The sequence below is a fragment of the Macaca mulatta genome, chromosome 1 (genome assembly GCF_049350105.2).
Source record: "Macaca mulatta isolate MMU2019108-1 chromosome 1, T2T-MMU8v2.0, whole genome shotgun sequence".
Lineage (NCBI taxonomy): Eukaryota > Metazoa > Chordata > Mammalia > Primates > Cercopithecidae > Macaca > Macaca mulatta.
The window spans coordinates 40,295,746-40,314,355 of NC_133406.1; the positions used below are offsets into that span (position 1 = coordinate 40,295,746).

An 18,610-nucleotide genomic window follows, 5' to 3' on the forward strand; every position below is an offset into this window, starting at 1 on the left:
CAGAGGATGCATTCCAGGTGGTAGGACCAACATATTTGACAGTTCTGAGCCATGGGAGAGTCTGGAGTGTGAAGAACTGAACAGAAGCCAATGAATCAGAGCTCAGACACCAATGAGAAAGAGTAGGAAGTGATTAATGTAAAGCGACTGCAAAGGAGCCAGCTCCTGTAAGGTGTTGTAAGCCACAGGAACATTAAACTCACCGTGTTTTTCTGTGCTGTAACTTTAAGTGCTATAAATTTAGAGTGTAAAATAACTATAGGCCCCCCCGAAGACTAAAAAATTGGTAAAGAAGGAAGAAAGTTTACAACAAGCCTTCATTACATTATAGTTTGTAAATAAACTGTCTTTATTATTTCAACTTGTTTATATAAGCTTATCTCTGGTAAAATTGATTTTTTTGGTCTGAATTTGTTTAGTTTTCTTGGGTTTACACAGAATGCATCATGATTTTCCAGTGAAAATATTATTTTCATTTAGTGGCTTTTCACTTAGCAGTAGGGTTTTCAGGAGTGAATTAAACGTAATAACGAGGAAAAGGTATATTTCTATTCAGCAACAGATAATTCTAGTATCTAAAACATTTATAGATATAATTCTGTCAGTTTTCTTTTTCTGCTGGCACTCAACTCATTGGACTTTGTTTTTTAAAAACAGAGACAGGGTCTCACTATGTTGGCCAGGCTGGTTTTGAACTCCTGGCTTCAGGTGATCCCACACCTCAACCTCCCAAAGTGTTGGGATCACCCACATGAGCCACTTATACCCTGCCACTCATCAGAGGTAAAGATCCTCACCTGTTTTATGATTTTTTGAACTTGAGCTTATATTCAGTGGAATTTTATAGGAATTATTTGAGGTCTGGATAGAAGACTATTCCACCAAAGAGAATATAATTTTAATCCTTCTAAGTGATTTATTTCCGCTGATTAATAAGCACTTTAAATAATTGACTTGAGGGTTTTTTGGATATCATAGGAAATGAGTCTTTTTTTTTTTTTTTTCCTACCTAGCATCTAGTTTTTGATAGACAAGTTTCCTTATTCCCCTTTTCTGGTTGGTTTGGTTTTTCATTGTTGCTATTGTTGTTCACTTTTCACTGAAGATATAAGGCATTCTGGCTTATGTGTAGGTCTCCTCTTAGCCTCTGCATGTTGGGCAGTCTTTTTTGTCTCCTTTCTCCTAAGCTCCAATGCAGCTTTTATTAAAAGGAAGCTCAAGTTCATTAAAAATCAGCAGACCCTTTCAGAGTAGGTGCTTACGTCAGGGTTCTTTTGCCTCTCTGGATTCATTCATTCACTTCATTAATGTTTACCTCTAAAGCATTTTCTTTCTTGGCAGCACAACAATGCATTTTTTTATTGTATTCAACATTTTCTGTTTTCAATGGTAAGTTTATTTAGGGCATCTCCATTTTTTTCAAGCTTTTGGAATCTTTTGCTTTCAATTCGTCTTTTAAAGACAGCAAATTTATATTTTGCTACAGGTTCCACTCTGAGTCATTTTCTCTTAATAGATTATTATGTCCCATTTACCTTTATTGAAAATCTTTCTAAAGTAGTTTGTAGAGGGAAACATTAATTTGTTCAGGTAAATAAATACAGTAATTCTATACTAGTATCCAGTAAGAAATTATAAATTCTAGATATGTGAAACTAATTAACACTGGAAAAAAGTAAAACCCCATAACCTTATAGAAATGTGTTCTTGTGGTGGCTCGTGCCTGTAATCCCAGCACTTTCAGAAGCTGAGGTGGGAGGATCAGTTGAGGCCAGGTGTTTGAGACTAGCCTGGGCAACATAACAAGACCCTGTCTCTACAAAAAGAAAAGAAAGACATGTATTAGTCTCAGTTAAAGCTTGTATAAAGCAAGCAACAAAAATGCTCAAATATATAAATGCATGGGTAAATAAAGCCCTGAACTAACTTAATATGGGAACCATAAAAGCAAATGTGAATATGGCATTTCAAGACTACATAACTAAGAAGCAAGCCAAACTATAAATTAATTCCTGTAGAATAAATATGGAGAAAGCAAATATAACTGTAAAAATGGAGCAAAGCATGTTGCAAAATCCTGTGAATGTGAATAGATTTCTATGTAGCCATAGAACTTGTAGATTAACAAATGGTTCAAGAAAAACTGGTACAATGGAGACAGAAAAATGATTTCCAATGTTATGATTGCTTATAGAAAAGACAAATAGTCACTTATACATATGTACAAGCAATAAAAAAGAAGTCTAATAGAAATTGGCTGTTGAATGACCATAATTATATAACAAGAAAATAATTTTAAAAAGAATCAGATAGGTTCTGTTCTTCATTCTCAAAAGCTAGACTACCATTTTTGCTGGAATTCACATTATATACTTCATCTGTGTCACTCATTGCATTAAAAGCGTCATCAGTCCTTTAAACCAGCAGTCCCCAACCTATTTGGCACCAGGGACAGGTTTCATGGAAGACAATTTTTCCACGCACCAGGGGCCTGGAAGGGATGGTGTCAGGATGAAGCCATTCCACCTCAGATCATTAGGCATTTTCTCATAAGGAGCACACAACCTAGATCCCTTGCATCTGCAGTTCACAGTAAGGTTCACATTCCTATAAGAATCTAATGCTGCTGCTGATGTGACAGGTGGTAATGCTCGCTCACCCTTCGCTCACTTCCTTCTGTACGGCCCCGTTCCTGACAGGCCATGGACCAGTACTGGTCTGCAGCCCAGGAATTGGAGACCCCTTCGTTAAGAGATCAACCAGCTCTTCAATATGTGAAGGTTTATGTGGGTAATTATATCAGAGGAGAGAAGGTTCTGGTCTCATCCTCTTATAAGGGCACTAATCCCATCATGGGGGCTCTACTGTCATGACCTCATCTAAACCCAGTTATATCCTAAAAGCCCCATCTCCAAATACCATCACATTGAGGATTAGGGCTTCAGCATACAAATTTGAGGGAGATACAAATATTCAGTCCATATCAGCATATGGATGGTGGTTGGAATATAGGAAGAATAAGACTCTCCAGGTAGAGGGTATATAGAGTGCTAAGAACAGAACCTGGGCATGACTTGCAATTGGAGTGCACACAGAGGAAGAGAAGTTGAGGAGGAGTCTAGATGAAGTGATCAGAAATGTGAGAGCAGGACTATCCTCAAAGGAACTCCAAATGTCTTAAATTTGAGCGACAGTGGTACTCAGAGAACATTTGCCTTTAGGAGTTTCATCCTGGAGGAGAAGATATCTTTGTATCTCTTGTTTCCCACCAAACTAAGTGAACTTTCATCTGTTATTTCTAGTCAAAAAGGTAAATGTGAAATGTTATGTAGTCCAATTGAAGCAGACCTTTCATTATTTGATCATGAGTGACCTATAGCCTCAGTTCCAAATTCTTAATAGGGACAAAGTTACCTGTTTTATAATAAAGCTTAAAAAATATTCCCTACCCTGCTCTGTCCTGCTTAACCTCTGAAATCTCCCTAATTGGTCAGCTACTGGGAACAGGTAATGGTTATGTTGAAATCGGCCCACTTTCCATACTTTTGGGACATGTTGTAAGGCTTCATCTGCAAATGGGTGCAAATGTTAAGATTTTAGACAGTGCTAGTTGCCAAGGGCCACCTACAAAGGTAATGCCAGTCCTCGGACCCAAATCCCAGGGGACTCTAGGTCTCAGGTGCAGAGCCTGAATTAACCAACTCAATAACAAAATTCTTAATCCTTGGAAGCTAAAGATCCACTTTTGAAAAATGTATTTCCATATAATATATTGATACTTTTGTTGTGCTCATTATATACTATAAAAGACTTGCAATTCATTTATGCTAGTTGAGTCTCTTTATTTACTTATTTTGAGATGGAGTCTCACTCTGTCACCCAGGCTGGAGTGCAGTGGGACGATCTGAGCTGGCTGCAACCTCCGCCCCCTCCAGGTTCAAGCAATTATCTTGCCTCAGCCTCCCGAGTAGCTGGGATTACAGGCACCCACCACCTTGCCCGGCTAATTTTTGTATTTTTAGTAGAGACGGGGTTTCGCCATGTTGGCCAGGCTGGTCTCGAATTCCTGACCTCAGGTGATCCACATGCCTTGCCCTCCCAAAGTGCTGGGATTACAGGCGTGAACCACCGCACCTGTCCTTGTTGAGGGTTCTTGCATCTATCTTCATCAGGGATACTGGCCTATAGATTTTTTTTTTCTTGTGTCCATATTTAGTTTTGGTATCAGGGTAATGCTAGCCTCACAGGATGAGTTTGAGAAGAATTGGTATTAGTTCTTCTTTAACTGTTTGGTAGAATTCAGCAGTGAAGCAATCAGGGCCTGGGCTTTTATTTGATGGGAGACTTTATATTACTGATTCAATCTCATTACTCATAGTTGGTCTTTTCAGGTTTTCTATTTCTTCTTGGTTCAATTTTGATAAGTTGTATCTGTTCAGGAATTTACCCATTTCCATTTGGTTTCCAATTTGTTGGCATATAGTTGTTCATAACAATCTCTAATGATCCTTTGTATTTCTGTGGTATCGGTTTAATGTCTTCTAGGCCCCTGCTGCTTTCAACACCCTGAAGGGTACAAAAAAAAAAATTAAGGTCTTTCCTTCAGTGATTTTATTCTTAATTAAAGAGAACAATCACATGAAGAAAATGAGTAAATGCTAAACTATGTTGTGCTGATTTTAAGAATGACAGTTTTAAAGGGAGTGATCACTGTGAGCTAGAAGGATTAAGAAAAACATATGGAAACGGGTGAATTATATCCATAGATATAATGAGCCCAGATAATTGATTCATCTGGATTCCCTGGAACAATCCCAGCTGGAAATGTTGTGTATCATTACCTTCATAGGAAGCACTGGAGTTCAAAATTTAACAATGACTAGTATAATAATTAAGGATACAATTATTCCAAAGACTTGGAACACAAAAGTTTATCCAATTTAAACAAAAGCAACCTTGCAGATTTTATTCCTACCTTAAACTAGTTTGCTGAGCACTTACAATGTTCCAGGCACAGCAGAGAGCGACCTGCGTTAGCCAGGCAGAACGCCCGCTTTCACTAAGCTTATTTCTTTCATGGTTTTTTGTTTTTGAGACGGAGCCTCACTCTCTCGCCCAGGCAATGGTGTGATCTCGGTCCACTGCAACCTCCGCCGCCCCCCCAGCCCCCACCCCAGGGTTCAAGCGATTCTCCTGCTTCAGCCTCCTGAGTAGCTGGGATTGCAGGAGCCCGCCCAGCCACCCAAGTAGCTGGGATTGCAGGTGCCCGCCCCCATGCCCGGCTAATTTTTGTATTTTTTTAGTAGAGACGGGGTTTCACCACGTTGGCCAGGCTGGTCTCGAACTCCTGATCTCAAGTGATTCGCCCACCTCGGCCTCCCAAAGTGCTGGGATTGCAGGCACCGCGCCCGGCCAGTTTATTTCTTTCAAGAGACATTGGCGTTGAGACTATCTGAATCAATACAGTAACTACGCCTACTGAACACCTACCACGTGCCAGGTATTGAACTAAGTCCCCCTTCATATGCCATTTCATGTAATTATCTCAACAACCCTACCCAGTTAGCAGCAAGGTTTCCAGTTCTGCCTTCGAAGGGAACCTCCTCTCACCAGACATCCCTATGACAGACCCTACGAAACATTTTGCTGCATCAGAATGCTACAGGTCGTCAAATCCCTAACATGCGCAAAAGCGGGTAGCGGATTATCGCGGGTAGCGGATTATCCAGAGTAGCAGGCCTGGCCCGCTGCCTGCCTGGCGCAGCGCATCTCCCTAGCAACGAAACCCTTCCGCGCCGCGAGGTGGCTGAGCCCCGCCCCCTCTATTGGCGCGCCCTCACCATCCCCCGCCCCCGGCGCGCGTTCTGCGCATGCGTACGCTCGCTAGTCCCGCCCCCTCGCGCCGCGGTCGGAGCCATTTCGCCGATTCCTCCATGCGAGTTGCAGTGCGTTTCTCTGTTGTCTCCGTGGAAGGCCAGAGTCACACACGGTCCTAAGAGCTGGGCACCAGGAAGCGAAGGCTGGTAAGGGAGAGACGTTACGACCATCATGCGGGGCGGCGGGGTCGCGGGCGGGCTGCGTGGACCGTGGCTCCGCAGCCGGCTTTGTTGCGAAGCGCGGGCGGCGGCGGCGGCTGGGGGTGGGGGAAGGGACGAGCCGCCCGCGGGTCCCCGGATTGCGGGTTGCGTGCGCGCCTCGCCGAGGTGCGCTTGCGCTGCCCAGGCCGCCTGTGGCCCCCTCCCCTTCGCCCAGCGGTTCCCGCTGCTGCCTCTAGCAGCCAAGGCCCGCTTCCTCCTCTGGCCTGCGTACGCCGGAGCACCGCGGCGGCTGAGGGAAGAGGGTGCATCGCCTGTGGTGGTTGCCGCCGGGGCGCCACTCACCTAGGGCCTTTCAGTCATTCATTCAAGCCACAAATAACTGGCGCCGTCGTGCAGGCCTTGTGGCTAGAGCAAAAAGAAATTAAAGAATGTAAAGGGAGAGCGCCTTTGGCTAGTATAGCGAGGTGAGGCGTCTCGAAGGAGGGAGGCTTTGAGCTGATCACCTCGGCCGACGCGAAGGAAAAGCAGAGCCTGCAGAAGCGGAAGGGATTAGTTAGCGCCTAACGGCAGAGACTGCGCGGGAGCTGAAAGCAGGCCATGTGACTGGAGTGTGGCGAGAAGGCCTTCAAAGGAGAATGGGTTTTAGGGTGGCAAGAATGGAAACAGAAACCGTATAGGACAGTATTTAGCCGGGTGTGCAGTAGTGGTGGCAGGAGAGATGGGGAGAAACGAATGGATAGGGGACGTATTTTGAAGGAGAAATGCGCAGTGGTGGAAGGTAGTAGATCTGGAGTCAGGCTACGTTTTCTGAAATTCTTGATTTTTTTTTTTTTTTTTTTTTTGGACGGAGTCTCTCTCTGTCGCCAGGCTGGAGTGCAGTGGCGCGATCGCGGCCCACTGCAACCTCCGTCTCCCGGGTTCAAGTGATTCTCCTGCCTCAGCCTCCCTCAGTAGCTGGGACTACAGGCGCGCGCCACCACGCCCAGCTAATTTTTGTATTTTTAGTAGAAACGGGGTTTCATCATGTTGGCCAGGATGATCTCGGTATCTTGACCTCGTGATCCGACTGCCTTGGCCTCCCAAAGTGTTAGGATTCCAGGCGTGAGCCACAGCGCCTGCCCGAATTATTGTTCTTCTAATTAGTAGCTCTGTCTTTCTGAGGCAAGATATTCTTTGTCTCAGTTTCCTTCTCTAAAGGGATAGTGGTCTTACCTATACAAGATTACTAAGGATTAAGTAAAATAGTTCCATTTAGATGATCTATTATGGATATTGTTTGACACACAGTAAGGGTTCTACAAAGGATAACTATGGAGAATCTTCAGGGAGTGGACGACTCTCAACTTGTGCCAGGAGTAACTTGGTGGATGTTGTGCCGTTTATGGAAACCGAAATGTAGGGTAGGGTGTTGGAACAGATTTGAGGGGAAATTTAAAATTCTGTTTTGACTGAGATGCCAAGATAGCATGCAGATGGGTGAGTTAGTGCCACAGTTGGATGCATTTGATTTTGGACTTTAAAGAGAAACGACGGGCCGGGAGCTGTGGCTAACGCCTGTAATCCCAGCACTTTGGGAGGCTGAGGCGGGCGGATCAAGAGGTTAGGAGATCCAGACAACCCCGGCTAACACGGTGAAACCTCGTGTATACTAAAAATATAAAAAATTAGCTGGTCGTGGTGGCGGGCGCCTGTAGTCCCGGCTACTGGGGAGGCTGAGGCAGGAGAATCGCTTGAACCCTGGAGGCGGAGGTTGCAGTGAGCCGAGATCTCGCCACTACAGTCTGCGACTGAATGAGACTCTGTCTCAAAAAAAGAAAAAAAAAGAGAGAAAAGACTAAACCTTCAATATATATATTTGAGCATCGATAGCATGTAGTTGGTATTGAAAATTATGGGGTTGTATGAGACTAGAGAGACAGGAGTTTGATAGTATAATCCTTCATATTACTCATTCACCATGAGGGCTTGTTGTTTAATTATTCACGAGGTGGAATTTCCAGATAAACATCTTCAGCTTTCCACGGCTTTTTTGTTAATAGAACATTCCCTTCGCCACATGGATGACCAGAGTTAGACTGTGACCACTCAAACGTAACAAATTTATGCCAGGGTACAGTTTGATGCATTAGACGTAGGTGCTAACAAAATGCATCAAACGTGAAACGTGAAGCAGACGGTTTAATGCTGGTAATAGGATTCGTTTCACAGCAAACTAAATTCATAGCACATTTTATTTTCTCTGGTTATAAATGTGGTCTCAGATATCTTCCTTACAGTTTAGACTCAGCATTTAGACTGATAGGCTCCATATCTTCTGGTATTTTATAGACTGAGACAGAGAGGGAGTGCCAAGACTGATTGCTGCATTTCAAGAAAACTTTAGTATCCTCAAATTTTAATAAATAATAAAGCCTAAAGGAGAGATTTGGTATAGAACATTTAAGTTAATAATAGGTCACTGTCTTCAGTACTGAGTGCTTAATGTATTTGAACTTTATTATATTATTAATACATGACCACAACTTTGGAAACAGTGTGCTAATGGTCATAATCAGAATGAGAATAAAACATTGAGTTTATATGCAAATGATAGCTGTTTCTTAATATATAGTTGTTTGAATTTGAATTTAGGCCTCCACTGTGGGTGACTTGGAAGTTACTTAACTTTCTAAGTCTTAGTTTAGGAAGGAAGGAAGTTTAGGAGGGAAGCTTCCTGAAAAGACAATGATAGTACCCACCATATCTGTGTGCCGTTGTTGTGAGGATGAACTGAGTTAAATAATAAGGTGCCCGTTGTAGAATGTAGGGCCTTATATAAAATACTTTGTAACAAAAGATAAAAATCACTCTTAGTCCCCAAAGATAACCATTTTAGGGGGTATTTCTTTCCAGTCTTGCTCATGTGTATGTATTTTTCATGTAGTTCAAATCATACCGTTTTGTATCCTTTTTCTTACAACATGTAAAAGTTTCAATTATGTCATTAAAATTTATATGTGGGAAGTCTTAGCAACATGATAGAATATCCTATGTTTAACCTAGATTCAGTGATCCAGATAATTGGTTCCTCCCAGTTTTTGCTATTATAAATTGTGTTTTTAACTGACTTTTGTTTTCTTAGATCTGAAGAAGACACTTGAATCATGGGTGACGTTAAAAATTTTCTGTATGCCTGGTGTGGCAAAAGGAAGATGACCCCGTCCTATGAAATTAGAGCGGTGGGGAACAAAAACAGGCAGAAATTCATGTGTGAGGTACTAAAGAATACAGTTTGCATTTATGTGATTTATGAGGTTCATTTTGGGGTTAAAAGAATGTTTTCTGTTTGGAGATGTTAATGTGTTGCACATTAGGAAACAACAGTTTATTATTGTGACTTGACTCCTATTCTAAATCATTTTCAAGTCAGGATTGCTTTTAAAGCAATCTGACAGGTAAATTATTCTAATTAGAGCCTATATCTTCCTCAGCACCAGTAGTCGGGATGGGAAAAGTTGGATCAACTGTTTGCAGTTTTACAAGCACCTTTAGAAAGCAGAGCAATTCTTGATTGCTTCAAATCAAAGTGCTTAAATACAACTGAAGAGCTTGTTCGTGCATATTACAGAATCAGATTGTAATGTGAACCTTCTGTTATATGAGAAAAAAATAGCTGAACCTCTTAACATTGTTTTTGTGTTATCACTATACAACACAATTCAAGCTTTTTCTTTCAGTAGCTCATGAATTCTCTTAGGTGTATTATTTTCAGTGTATTTCTAGAGTATATTTCCTAAAGTTAGCTGTTTTGTTTTTTGTTTCTTTTTTTTTAAGGTTCAGGTGGAAGGCTATAATTACACTGGCATGGGAAATTCCACCAATAAAAAAGATGCACAAAGTAATGCTGCCAGAGACTTTGTTAACTATTTGGTTCGAATAAATGAAATAAAGAGTGAAGAAGTTCCAGCTTTTGGGGTAAGTACCTATGGCCAAGCAGTTGAGATGCGTGTTGTAAAGTTGTACAAAGTCAATATGCGTAAGAGACTCAGGATAATAATTTTTCACTGTTTACGTATATATCGTGTTTCTTAACGAAATTTGGTATCTTGTTTTCTCTCAGGACTGGACAAAATTTCTGAAGATGTGGATTGCATCCTTATTATGTACCTGTCTTAGGGGCTTGAGAAATTCCATTAATCTTTATGTCTTATGGTTTTATTTGTTTCATGTATTCATACACCAGAAATTTCAGAGTCTGTTATGTTCCATTCATTTCCAGTGATAATACTTTAAATAGAAAAATCAGTAATATTTTAGACATGTTTGCTCCCATTGACACTCCCTCCACCCCCCACCCCAGGTAAGCAATGAGTCCTTGCTCTGTCACCCAGGCTAGAATGCAGTGACAACCATAGCTCACTGCAGCCTCAAATTCTTGGGCTCAAGCAATCCTTCATCCTTACCCCTCTTAGTAGCTGGACTACAGGTTCATGCCATCACTTCTGGCAAGTTGTTTGTTTTTTGAGGCAGTCTTGCTCTGTTGCCCAGGCTGGAGTGATCTTGGCTCACTGCAACCTCCACCTTCTGGGTTCAAGCGATTCTCTCCTGCCTCAGCCTCCAAGTAGCTGGGATTACAGGCATGCTCCATGGTGCCCCCCTATTTTTTGTATTTTTAGTAGAGATGGGGTCTCACCATGTTGGCCAGGCTGGTCTTGAACTCCTGACCTCCAGTGATCCATCCACCCGCTTCGGTCTTCCAAAGTGCTGGGATCACAGGCATGAGCCACTGCACCTGGCTGACATATCCTTATATAACAAAATAGTATTTTATGCAATAGAGTATTTTTGTGTTTTTTATATCATGATTATTTTAAGTATGTAAGTATGCAAGAGATACCTCTGTCTAGTAGGTTGTTTTTTGGGGATTTTGTTTTGTTTTTCTGCCTTTTTTGTTTTTGAGGCTGGAGTGCAGTGACTATTCATAGGCTCCGTCAAACTCTTGGCCTCAAGCCATCCTCCCACCTCAGCTCTACCCCAGTAGCTGGGACTGTGCATATGTGCCGCTACACTAGGCTTTACTAGTTTTTGAGAAATAAGCTTTATTTCTTTTTCTTTTATTTTTTTAAGATGGAGTCTCGCTCTGTTACCTAGGGTGGAATGCAGTGGCACAATCTGGGCTCACCGCAACCTCCACCTTCCGTGTTCAAGCAATTATTCTGCCTCAGTCTCCTGAGTAGCTGGGATTAACAGGTGTGAGTCACCACACCCAGCTTATTATTATTATTATGATTTTTTTTTTTTTTTTTTTTTTTTGAGACAAAGTCTTGCTCTTGTTCCCTAAGCTGGAGTGCAGTGGTGGAATCTCGACTCACTGCAATCTCTGCCTCCCGGGTTCAAGCGATTCTCCTGCCTCAGCCTCCCAAGTCGCTGGGATAACAGATACCTGCCAACATGCCCAGCTAATTTTATATTTTTAGTAGAGTCGGGGTTTTACCATTTTGGCCAGGCTGGTCTCAAACTCCTGACCTTGGCCTCCCAAAGTGCTGGGATTATAGGCATGAACCACCACGCCCTTCCTACGCCCAGCTAATTTTTGTATTTTTAGTAGAGATAGATTTTCACCATGCTGGCCAGGCTTGTCTTGAACTCCTGACCTTAAGTAATCCGCCCCCTTCAGCCTCCCAAAGTGCTGGGATTACAGGCGTGAGCCACCACACCCGGCCTGTCTATGCCAGTTTTAACAGGGTCCTGTTACTGAATTTTTGTATACTGACTTGTTATAAAAGAAATCTTGGCCGGGCGTGGTGGCTCAAGCCTGTAATTCCAGCACTTTGGGAGGCCAAGGGCGGATCACGAGGTCAGGAGATCATGACCATCCTGGCTAACACAGTGAAACCCCGTCTCTACTAAAAAAAATACAAAAAACTAGCCGGGCGAGGTGGCGGGCACCTGTAGTCCCAGCTACTCGGGAGACGGAAGCAGGAGAATGGCGTGAACCTGGGACACGGTGCTTGCAGTGAGCCCAGATCGCGCCACTGCACTCCAGCCTGGGCGACAGAGCGAGACTCCGTCTCAAAATAAAAAAGAAAAAGAAATCTTATTTTCTTCCATTCCTTTGCCTAACGATAGACTTACTTTTTGGTAGATTAACTGCTGGATAATTATAATATCTTACAGTCTTTAATTTCATTGGTTTGCCTCTCTGTAAAATGAAGGGATTGGGCAAGATGATCTTGAAAATGCCTTCTGGTTGAGAAAACAGTTTTACATGTTTGAAGTCCTTGAAGTCTCTATTCATTCTTTATCTTTTACGCTCTTCTCTATAGTCTTGTAGATCTGCTGGTGACAAATTCTCTTTATTTTCTTTTCTGAAAATACTGTTATTTTACCTTCTTTAAGAATACTTTCACCGGATATAGAATTCTAGGGTGCCAGACTTTTTCCCCCTTTTAGTATGTAAGTGGGGAAAAAAAAAGTTTTTCTTCTTCTCTCATACCCCAATAATCAACACAGAAGATTTCTGTGACTAAATGAGGGGCAGGGGTGGGAGGCTTTTTCCACACACACCAAGCCAGCAATCAGTTCTGCAGCAGACAGTAGCTGGGTCTCCTCCAGTTCACCTCTGACACTACCTGGAGATAGCGTCAGATCCCACAGGGTGAAGGCTCAGTCCCACAAGACTCCAGTCCCTTCAGACACCACCTGCAAGTCTGGGCCTCTAGAACTTCTGCCTAACTAGCTTCAAGTTATGGTTTTCATGACTGCCTCTTTGGGGTCAGTTAATTTGCTAGTGTGGCTTACAGAACTCAGGAAAACCTGCATTTATAAATTATAAATAAACCAGTTTATTATAAAGGATACTACAAAATACAGTTGAAGAGATACATAGGGCAAGATATGGAGGAGGTGACAGGGAGCTCCCATGCCCTGCCTCGAACACCATTCTTCAGGAACCTCCATGTATTCTGCTATTTGGAAGCCCTCCAAATCCTGTCCTTTGGTTTTTATGGAAACTTCATTATTCAGTATTGATTAAATCGTTTGCCAATGGTGACTTGACCTTCAGCCCTTCTCCCCTCACCGGAGGTTGGTAGGTGGAACTGAAAGTTCTAGCCCTCTAATCTTTTCTTGGTCTTTCCAGTGACCATCCCTCACACCGAAGCTACCTAGGGCCTGCCTGCTGGCAGTCAACTCATTAGCATACAAAAAGTCTCCACTTAGGAGATTATAAGGATTTAGGAGTTCTATGCCAGGGAAAGGGGATTGAAGACCAAATACCTTTTTTTTTTTTTTTTTTTTTTTGAGATGGAGTTTCACTCTTGCTGCCCAGGCTGGAGTGCAATGGCATGATTTTGGCTCACCGCCACCTTTGCCTCTGAGTTCAAGCAATTCTCCTACCTCAGGCAGGAGTATCTGGGATTACAGGCATGCGCCACCATGCCCGGCTAATTTTGTATTTTTAATAGTGATGGGGTTTCTCCGTCTTGGTCAGGCTGGTCTCCAACTCCCAATCTCAGGTTATCTGCCTGCCTCAGCCTCCCAGAATGCTGGGATTACAGGCGTGAGCCACTGCGCCTGGCCAGAGACCAGATATGCTTTAAAGATAATATGACATTGTCTACTTCCTGTTTTCTGTAAGAAGTCAGCTAAAATCGAATCATTCTCTCCTATATGTAATGTGGTGGTCTCTGTTTTTAATATCTTTTCCTGTTATTTTTGGTTTTTAGTAGTTTGACTTATGTTGTGACTGGGCATGAGTTTTTTTTGTATGTGCGTGCTTAACTTGTTCAAGGTTTGTTGAGATTCTTGAATCCATAGATATATGTATTCCACCAAATTTGAGAGACTTGGCTATTATTTAAGATATTTTTTGTTTTATTTTTTCTTCTTTCCTCTTGGGGTTTATATTTAAGACTTTTGATATCCCCCACAGCTCCCTGAGGCTCTCTTTCTTTTTTCTTTCGTATCATTTTTTCCACTCTTCTTCAAATTGAATAATTTTTATTGATTATCTTCAGATTCTGTGATTGTTTTTTTTCTGTCCCTTCCATTTTGCTAAGCCCATCCAATGTATTTCAGACACTACCATTTTCACTTTTAAAAATCTCCAGCTTGTTCTTTTTTTATATGTTTTATTTCTCTGGTGGCTTATCTTTTCATTCATTATAAGTGTATGTTTGTAATATAAATATGGATTTCTTTTATGTCATGAAGCTTAATTCTAATAGCTGCCTTAAAATCCTTGCCTACTACTGTTAACATCTAAGTCATCTCAGGGTTAGATTCTATTGATAGGTATATTTTCTTGAGGTTGGATCACATTTTCCTTTTTGTGTATCAAATAATTTTGGACTGTATCCTGGGCATTGGAATATTATGCTGTGGAGACTCTGAATAGTGTTATACTCCTCCAGAGAGCATTGATGTGGTGGTTGTGTTTTCTTCTTAATCAGGCATTTAATTTGATCGAACTCAAACTACAAGTGCTGTCTTTTGGGTGTTAACTCAAATCTCATCTCAGTTTTCTGATTATTTAAATAGGACAGCCATGGAAGAGTCTTTCAGGTCTCCTTTGGAATCTGCCCTGTACATGTGTGGTTTTCAAGGGCTAGCCAGAGATTTCATATACAGAATTTGGGGCTCCTCCTCTCTGGCTGTTTCCTTTCCAGCATTCCCTCACTTTCTAGCAGCTTTGCTTTTCCTGAACTCTTAATTCTGATTCTTCAGGCCAAAAAGATGGTTTCATTGGAGTTTTAGCTGCCTGGGATGGCTTCCCTCAGGCTAAAAGCTACAAATAAGCTGGAAGTAGACCTTTGATACTCCGTGCTTCCCCATTTTAACTTCTCTCAAGAATCTACCTACTATTTTTTGGTTATTTTTTTATTGCCTGCACATAGTTCTGGTGTGTTGTATGTGTGTTTGTATTTTTTTCCCCCTAAAGTTTATGTTATTTGCAGGAGGGTCAGTCTTACAGGAACTTATTTGGCCTCAACCAGAAGTAATCTCATATGTCATTTTTTTATTAGTGTTTTAACATGGCTCAGATGTTTTCTATTAAATGCTCCGTGGATTTCCTACTTTTCTTCCTTACTTCCTCTGTTCCAGCTACACTGTGCTTCTTAATAGGTCTTCAAATATGCCCTCATCTTTCTGCCTCAAAACTTTTATACCTGTTTCTTCTACCTGAAGTACTCTTCCCCAGCTGTCCTATTTTATATTATAAATTCACTGTCATCCTCAGATTACTTCCTAAACTCCTTCAGTGCTTCATTTTTCTCCATAACACTTACTTTTTTAACTCAGTGTTTCTCAACTGAAGACAATTTTGTCCCCCCAAGGAACGTTTGGCAATGTTTGGAGGTATTTTTGTTGTTGTAACTGGAGGGGGCCACTGACATCTAGAAGGCAAAGGCCAGAGATGCTGCTAATAAGCAACAGTGCACTTGACAGCCTCCTAGAACAAAGAATTAACCAGCCTAAAATGTCACCAAGATGAGAAACCTTGTTCCAACGTAATTTATTTTTGTTTGATTGTATGAGAGTAAGTTCATGAGGGCAGGTTTTTTTTTTGTTTTTGTTCGTTGCTCTGTCCCCAACATTTAGAATGGTTCCTGGTCTATAGCAGACACTTGAATGTTTTTTGGTTGGCTCAATAAATGAATGGATGAATTTGGGGGAAGAAATTATAACAACCCATTTCTACTTTTAACCCCGTAGTCCATTCTTGCATTGCTATAAAGAAACACCTGAGACTGCATACTTTATAAAGAGCAGCGATTTAATTGGCTCACAATTCTGCAGGCTTTGCAGGAGGCATGGTACTGGAGTCTGCTTGGATTCTGAAGACACCTCAGGAAACTTAGAATGATGGCAGAAGGTGAAGGGGGGAAGCAGGGATGTCCAGGAGCAAGAGAAAGTAAAGGGGAAGATGCCACACACTTTTAGATGACCAGATGTCAAGAGAACGCACTCGATGTTGCTAGGATAGCAGTACCAAGGATAGTGGCACTAACCCATGCGTGGGAAAACCACCTCGTGATCCAGTTACTACTCTTCAGGCCGTACCTCCAACATTGAGGATTAAAATTGGACGAGAGATTTGGGCAGGGATATGTAACCAAGCTGTTACCAGCTACCATCTTCATCTTACCTCCTCATTCTAGGCAAATCCTTTTTCATATCACTTATTTCATCTGAAACTTGCCCTTTCATGCAATACATTGCATTTGCCAAAAGTGAGCGTGTAGAGGATATTTTAAAAATTTTTTGCTGTGGACAGTTGTAGAATATTGAAACCCCGTGTTTCAATCATCTGGCTGCAGCACTTTCAATTTTATTCATTTCTAACTGCTCCCCTTTCTTAGATTATTTTGGAGCATCCTGACATCTTATTCATCTGTTAATATGTTTTTAATTAAAATAATCCTTTTGTAAAAAAATGTGTTATAATCAAACCTAAAAGAAAAATTTAAGAATAGTGTCTTAATATAATCAGATATCCAATTAATGTTGAGATTTTTCTGATTGTTTTATAAACTTTACCCCTCATGGGAGATTTGGTAATGTCTGGAGATGTTTGAATTTGAAGGAGGTGTGCTGATGGCATCTAGTGGGTAGAAGCCAAGGAGTTAAAAACGCTGGTATTCAGAACAACTTTCTGCAACAAATTATCTGGTTGAAATGTCAGTGGTGCTAATGTTGAGAAACCTTGGTCTGTAATTTCATCACTAGTTTTAGATAACTTATACTTTTAATTTGCTTTTTAAAATTATGAGTGAAGTCAAACATCTTTTGACCTTTAAGGATCATTTACATATATATTTCTGTGTACTGCCTGTACGTGTATCTCCCCTTTTTTTCATTGGATTCTTGGTCTTTTCCTCTGCTTTTGTTTATATATTAGCAATATTAACTCCTTATCTGCGATGTGTCACAAATATTTTTTCTCAGTTTGCCCATTATAACTTTACTTGTGTTTTTTGCCATATCAAAAAATTTTTTTCAATGTAAAATATACGCACATACCCCCCCTTTTTTTAATTTAATCATCGTTCAGCTTTATTGATCACATCCTCCAACCCAACACATTTTTCTGTTTTCTGTGGCACTGGATTCTCTAATTATCTTTCTGTCTCTGACTGCGCCTTATTTTTTTTTAATCTTCCTCTTGGTAGAATGTGGAACCATATCCTTATGTATTCAACCATATCCTTAAGTATTCATACATAATACTACTACAAGCTTGGGTATTCTGTCAGATACTTGTGTCCTTTTGTAATGAACATATCAGGACTTGACTCTTACCTAGGCTAAATCATCCAGCTTCGGTGACAGAGCCAGACCCTGTCTCAAAAAAAGAAAAATGGCGTGGCGGCTCACACCTGTAATACCAACACTGGGAGATAGAGGCAGAAGAATCACTTGAGTCCAAGAGTTCAAGTGTAACCTCAGCAACCTAGACTCCATCTCTACAAAAATAAAATAGAAATATTAGCTGGGAATGGTGGTGGCTGCCTGTAGTCCCATCTACTCCAGAGGCTGAGGTGGGAGGATCACTTGAGCCCAGCAGGTTGGGGCTGCAGTGATCTGTCATTGCACCACTGCACTCCAGTCTGGGTGATGGTATAAGACCCTGTCTCAAAAAAAAAAAAAAAGTTTTTAAATGGGAACAGATTGTGAGAATAGAAAAAGAAATAAATGGACTATAGCACTGCCAATGTTGCTAAAATCTGTGTATTTTTGTTTAGATATTTAAATGTATATTTTAATGTGATAAATATATGTTGTGTATGCTATTTTTATAACCTACTTAAAGTATTTTCTCATATTGCTGACTCTAAGGCAGAGCCAAGATTATGTACTGTGACACTTTGAATACTCTTTATACCTCACCTGTTTTAATTTATTTTGAAATGTTAGGAAATCCTCCCCATCACTGGAAAATAGAAGTTGCATCACTCAAACACCTCAATTCTCATAGGTTAGGAATTTTCTTTTAGGTTGGTGTAGATAGAGAGTGGGATAGAGAGGAATTTGAGGCCCTGGAGTGGCAAGGTGGTAGAGGAGGACAAGTTAGCATTTTGGTGCCAGTACTGCCCACTGAATTTTTCTGGGCCTTGGTTATTAGGGCTGACCCTTGAGTAGGTTCTACTTTGTCTCCATAACCCCAACCTTGGAGGTTATCCTTCAAGGTATAAGCTCTCTAGAGGAAAGCAGAAAAGAAAAAAATTCACAATGTACTAATAACACCTAGCTTTAGAAATGCTGATATACATATTGGCAGAAGCAAAGTGGTAATGTGAAAAAGTAACAAAGCGGCCCAAAAACTCTAATAGACAATTGGAAATTTGAATTTAGATCTAAGTGAAAATTTTAAATTATGATCATAGACTATTTAGATAACAGTGTCTGTCAAAACTCTGGAATAAGAGGAACAGTCATTTATTCAAAAGAACATTGGTTACACTATTGCACAAAAAACAGCCTTTTGAATGAATTAGTAAGCTTTCATCTCAGAATAAAACAGGAAGAAATTAATAGCGATAAAATCAGAAATTGCTGAATTACAAAGTAAAAATAAGTAAAATTTTTAA

The 18,610-nt window shown here is 41.0% G+C and overlaps 1 protein-coding gene across 2 annotated transcripts in view; it reads left to right on the forward strand.

Annotated features, from left to right (window-relative positions):
• Window positions 1-5,913: 5,913 nt before the first annotated feature.
• The window catches only part of DHX9 (DExH-box helicase 9), a 49,333-nt gene continuing 36,636 nt past the window's right edge, over window positions 5,914-18,610 (forward strand). Inside the window, exons 1-3 of one of the 2 annotated variants that reach the window (XM_077994338.1) lie at window positions 5,914-6,023; window positions 9,160-9,292; window positions 9,852-9,991. In XM_077994338.1, coding sequence (XP_077850464.1) covers window positions 9,182-9,292; window positions 9,852-9,991 — 251 coding nt within the window. In that variant the 5' untranslated portion in view covers window positions 5,914-6,023; window positions 9,160-9,181. Of the gene's footprint in view, window positions 6,024-9,159; window positions 9,293-9,851; window positions 9,993-18,610 lie in introns of both variants that reach the window. The other variant, NM_001266188.1, reaches the window with a different exon arrangement.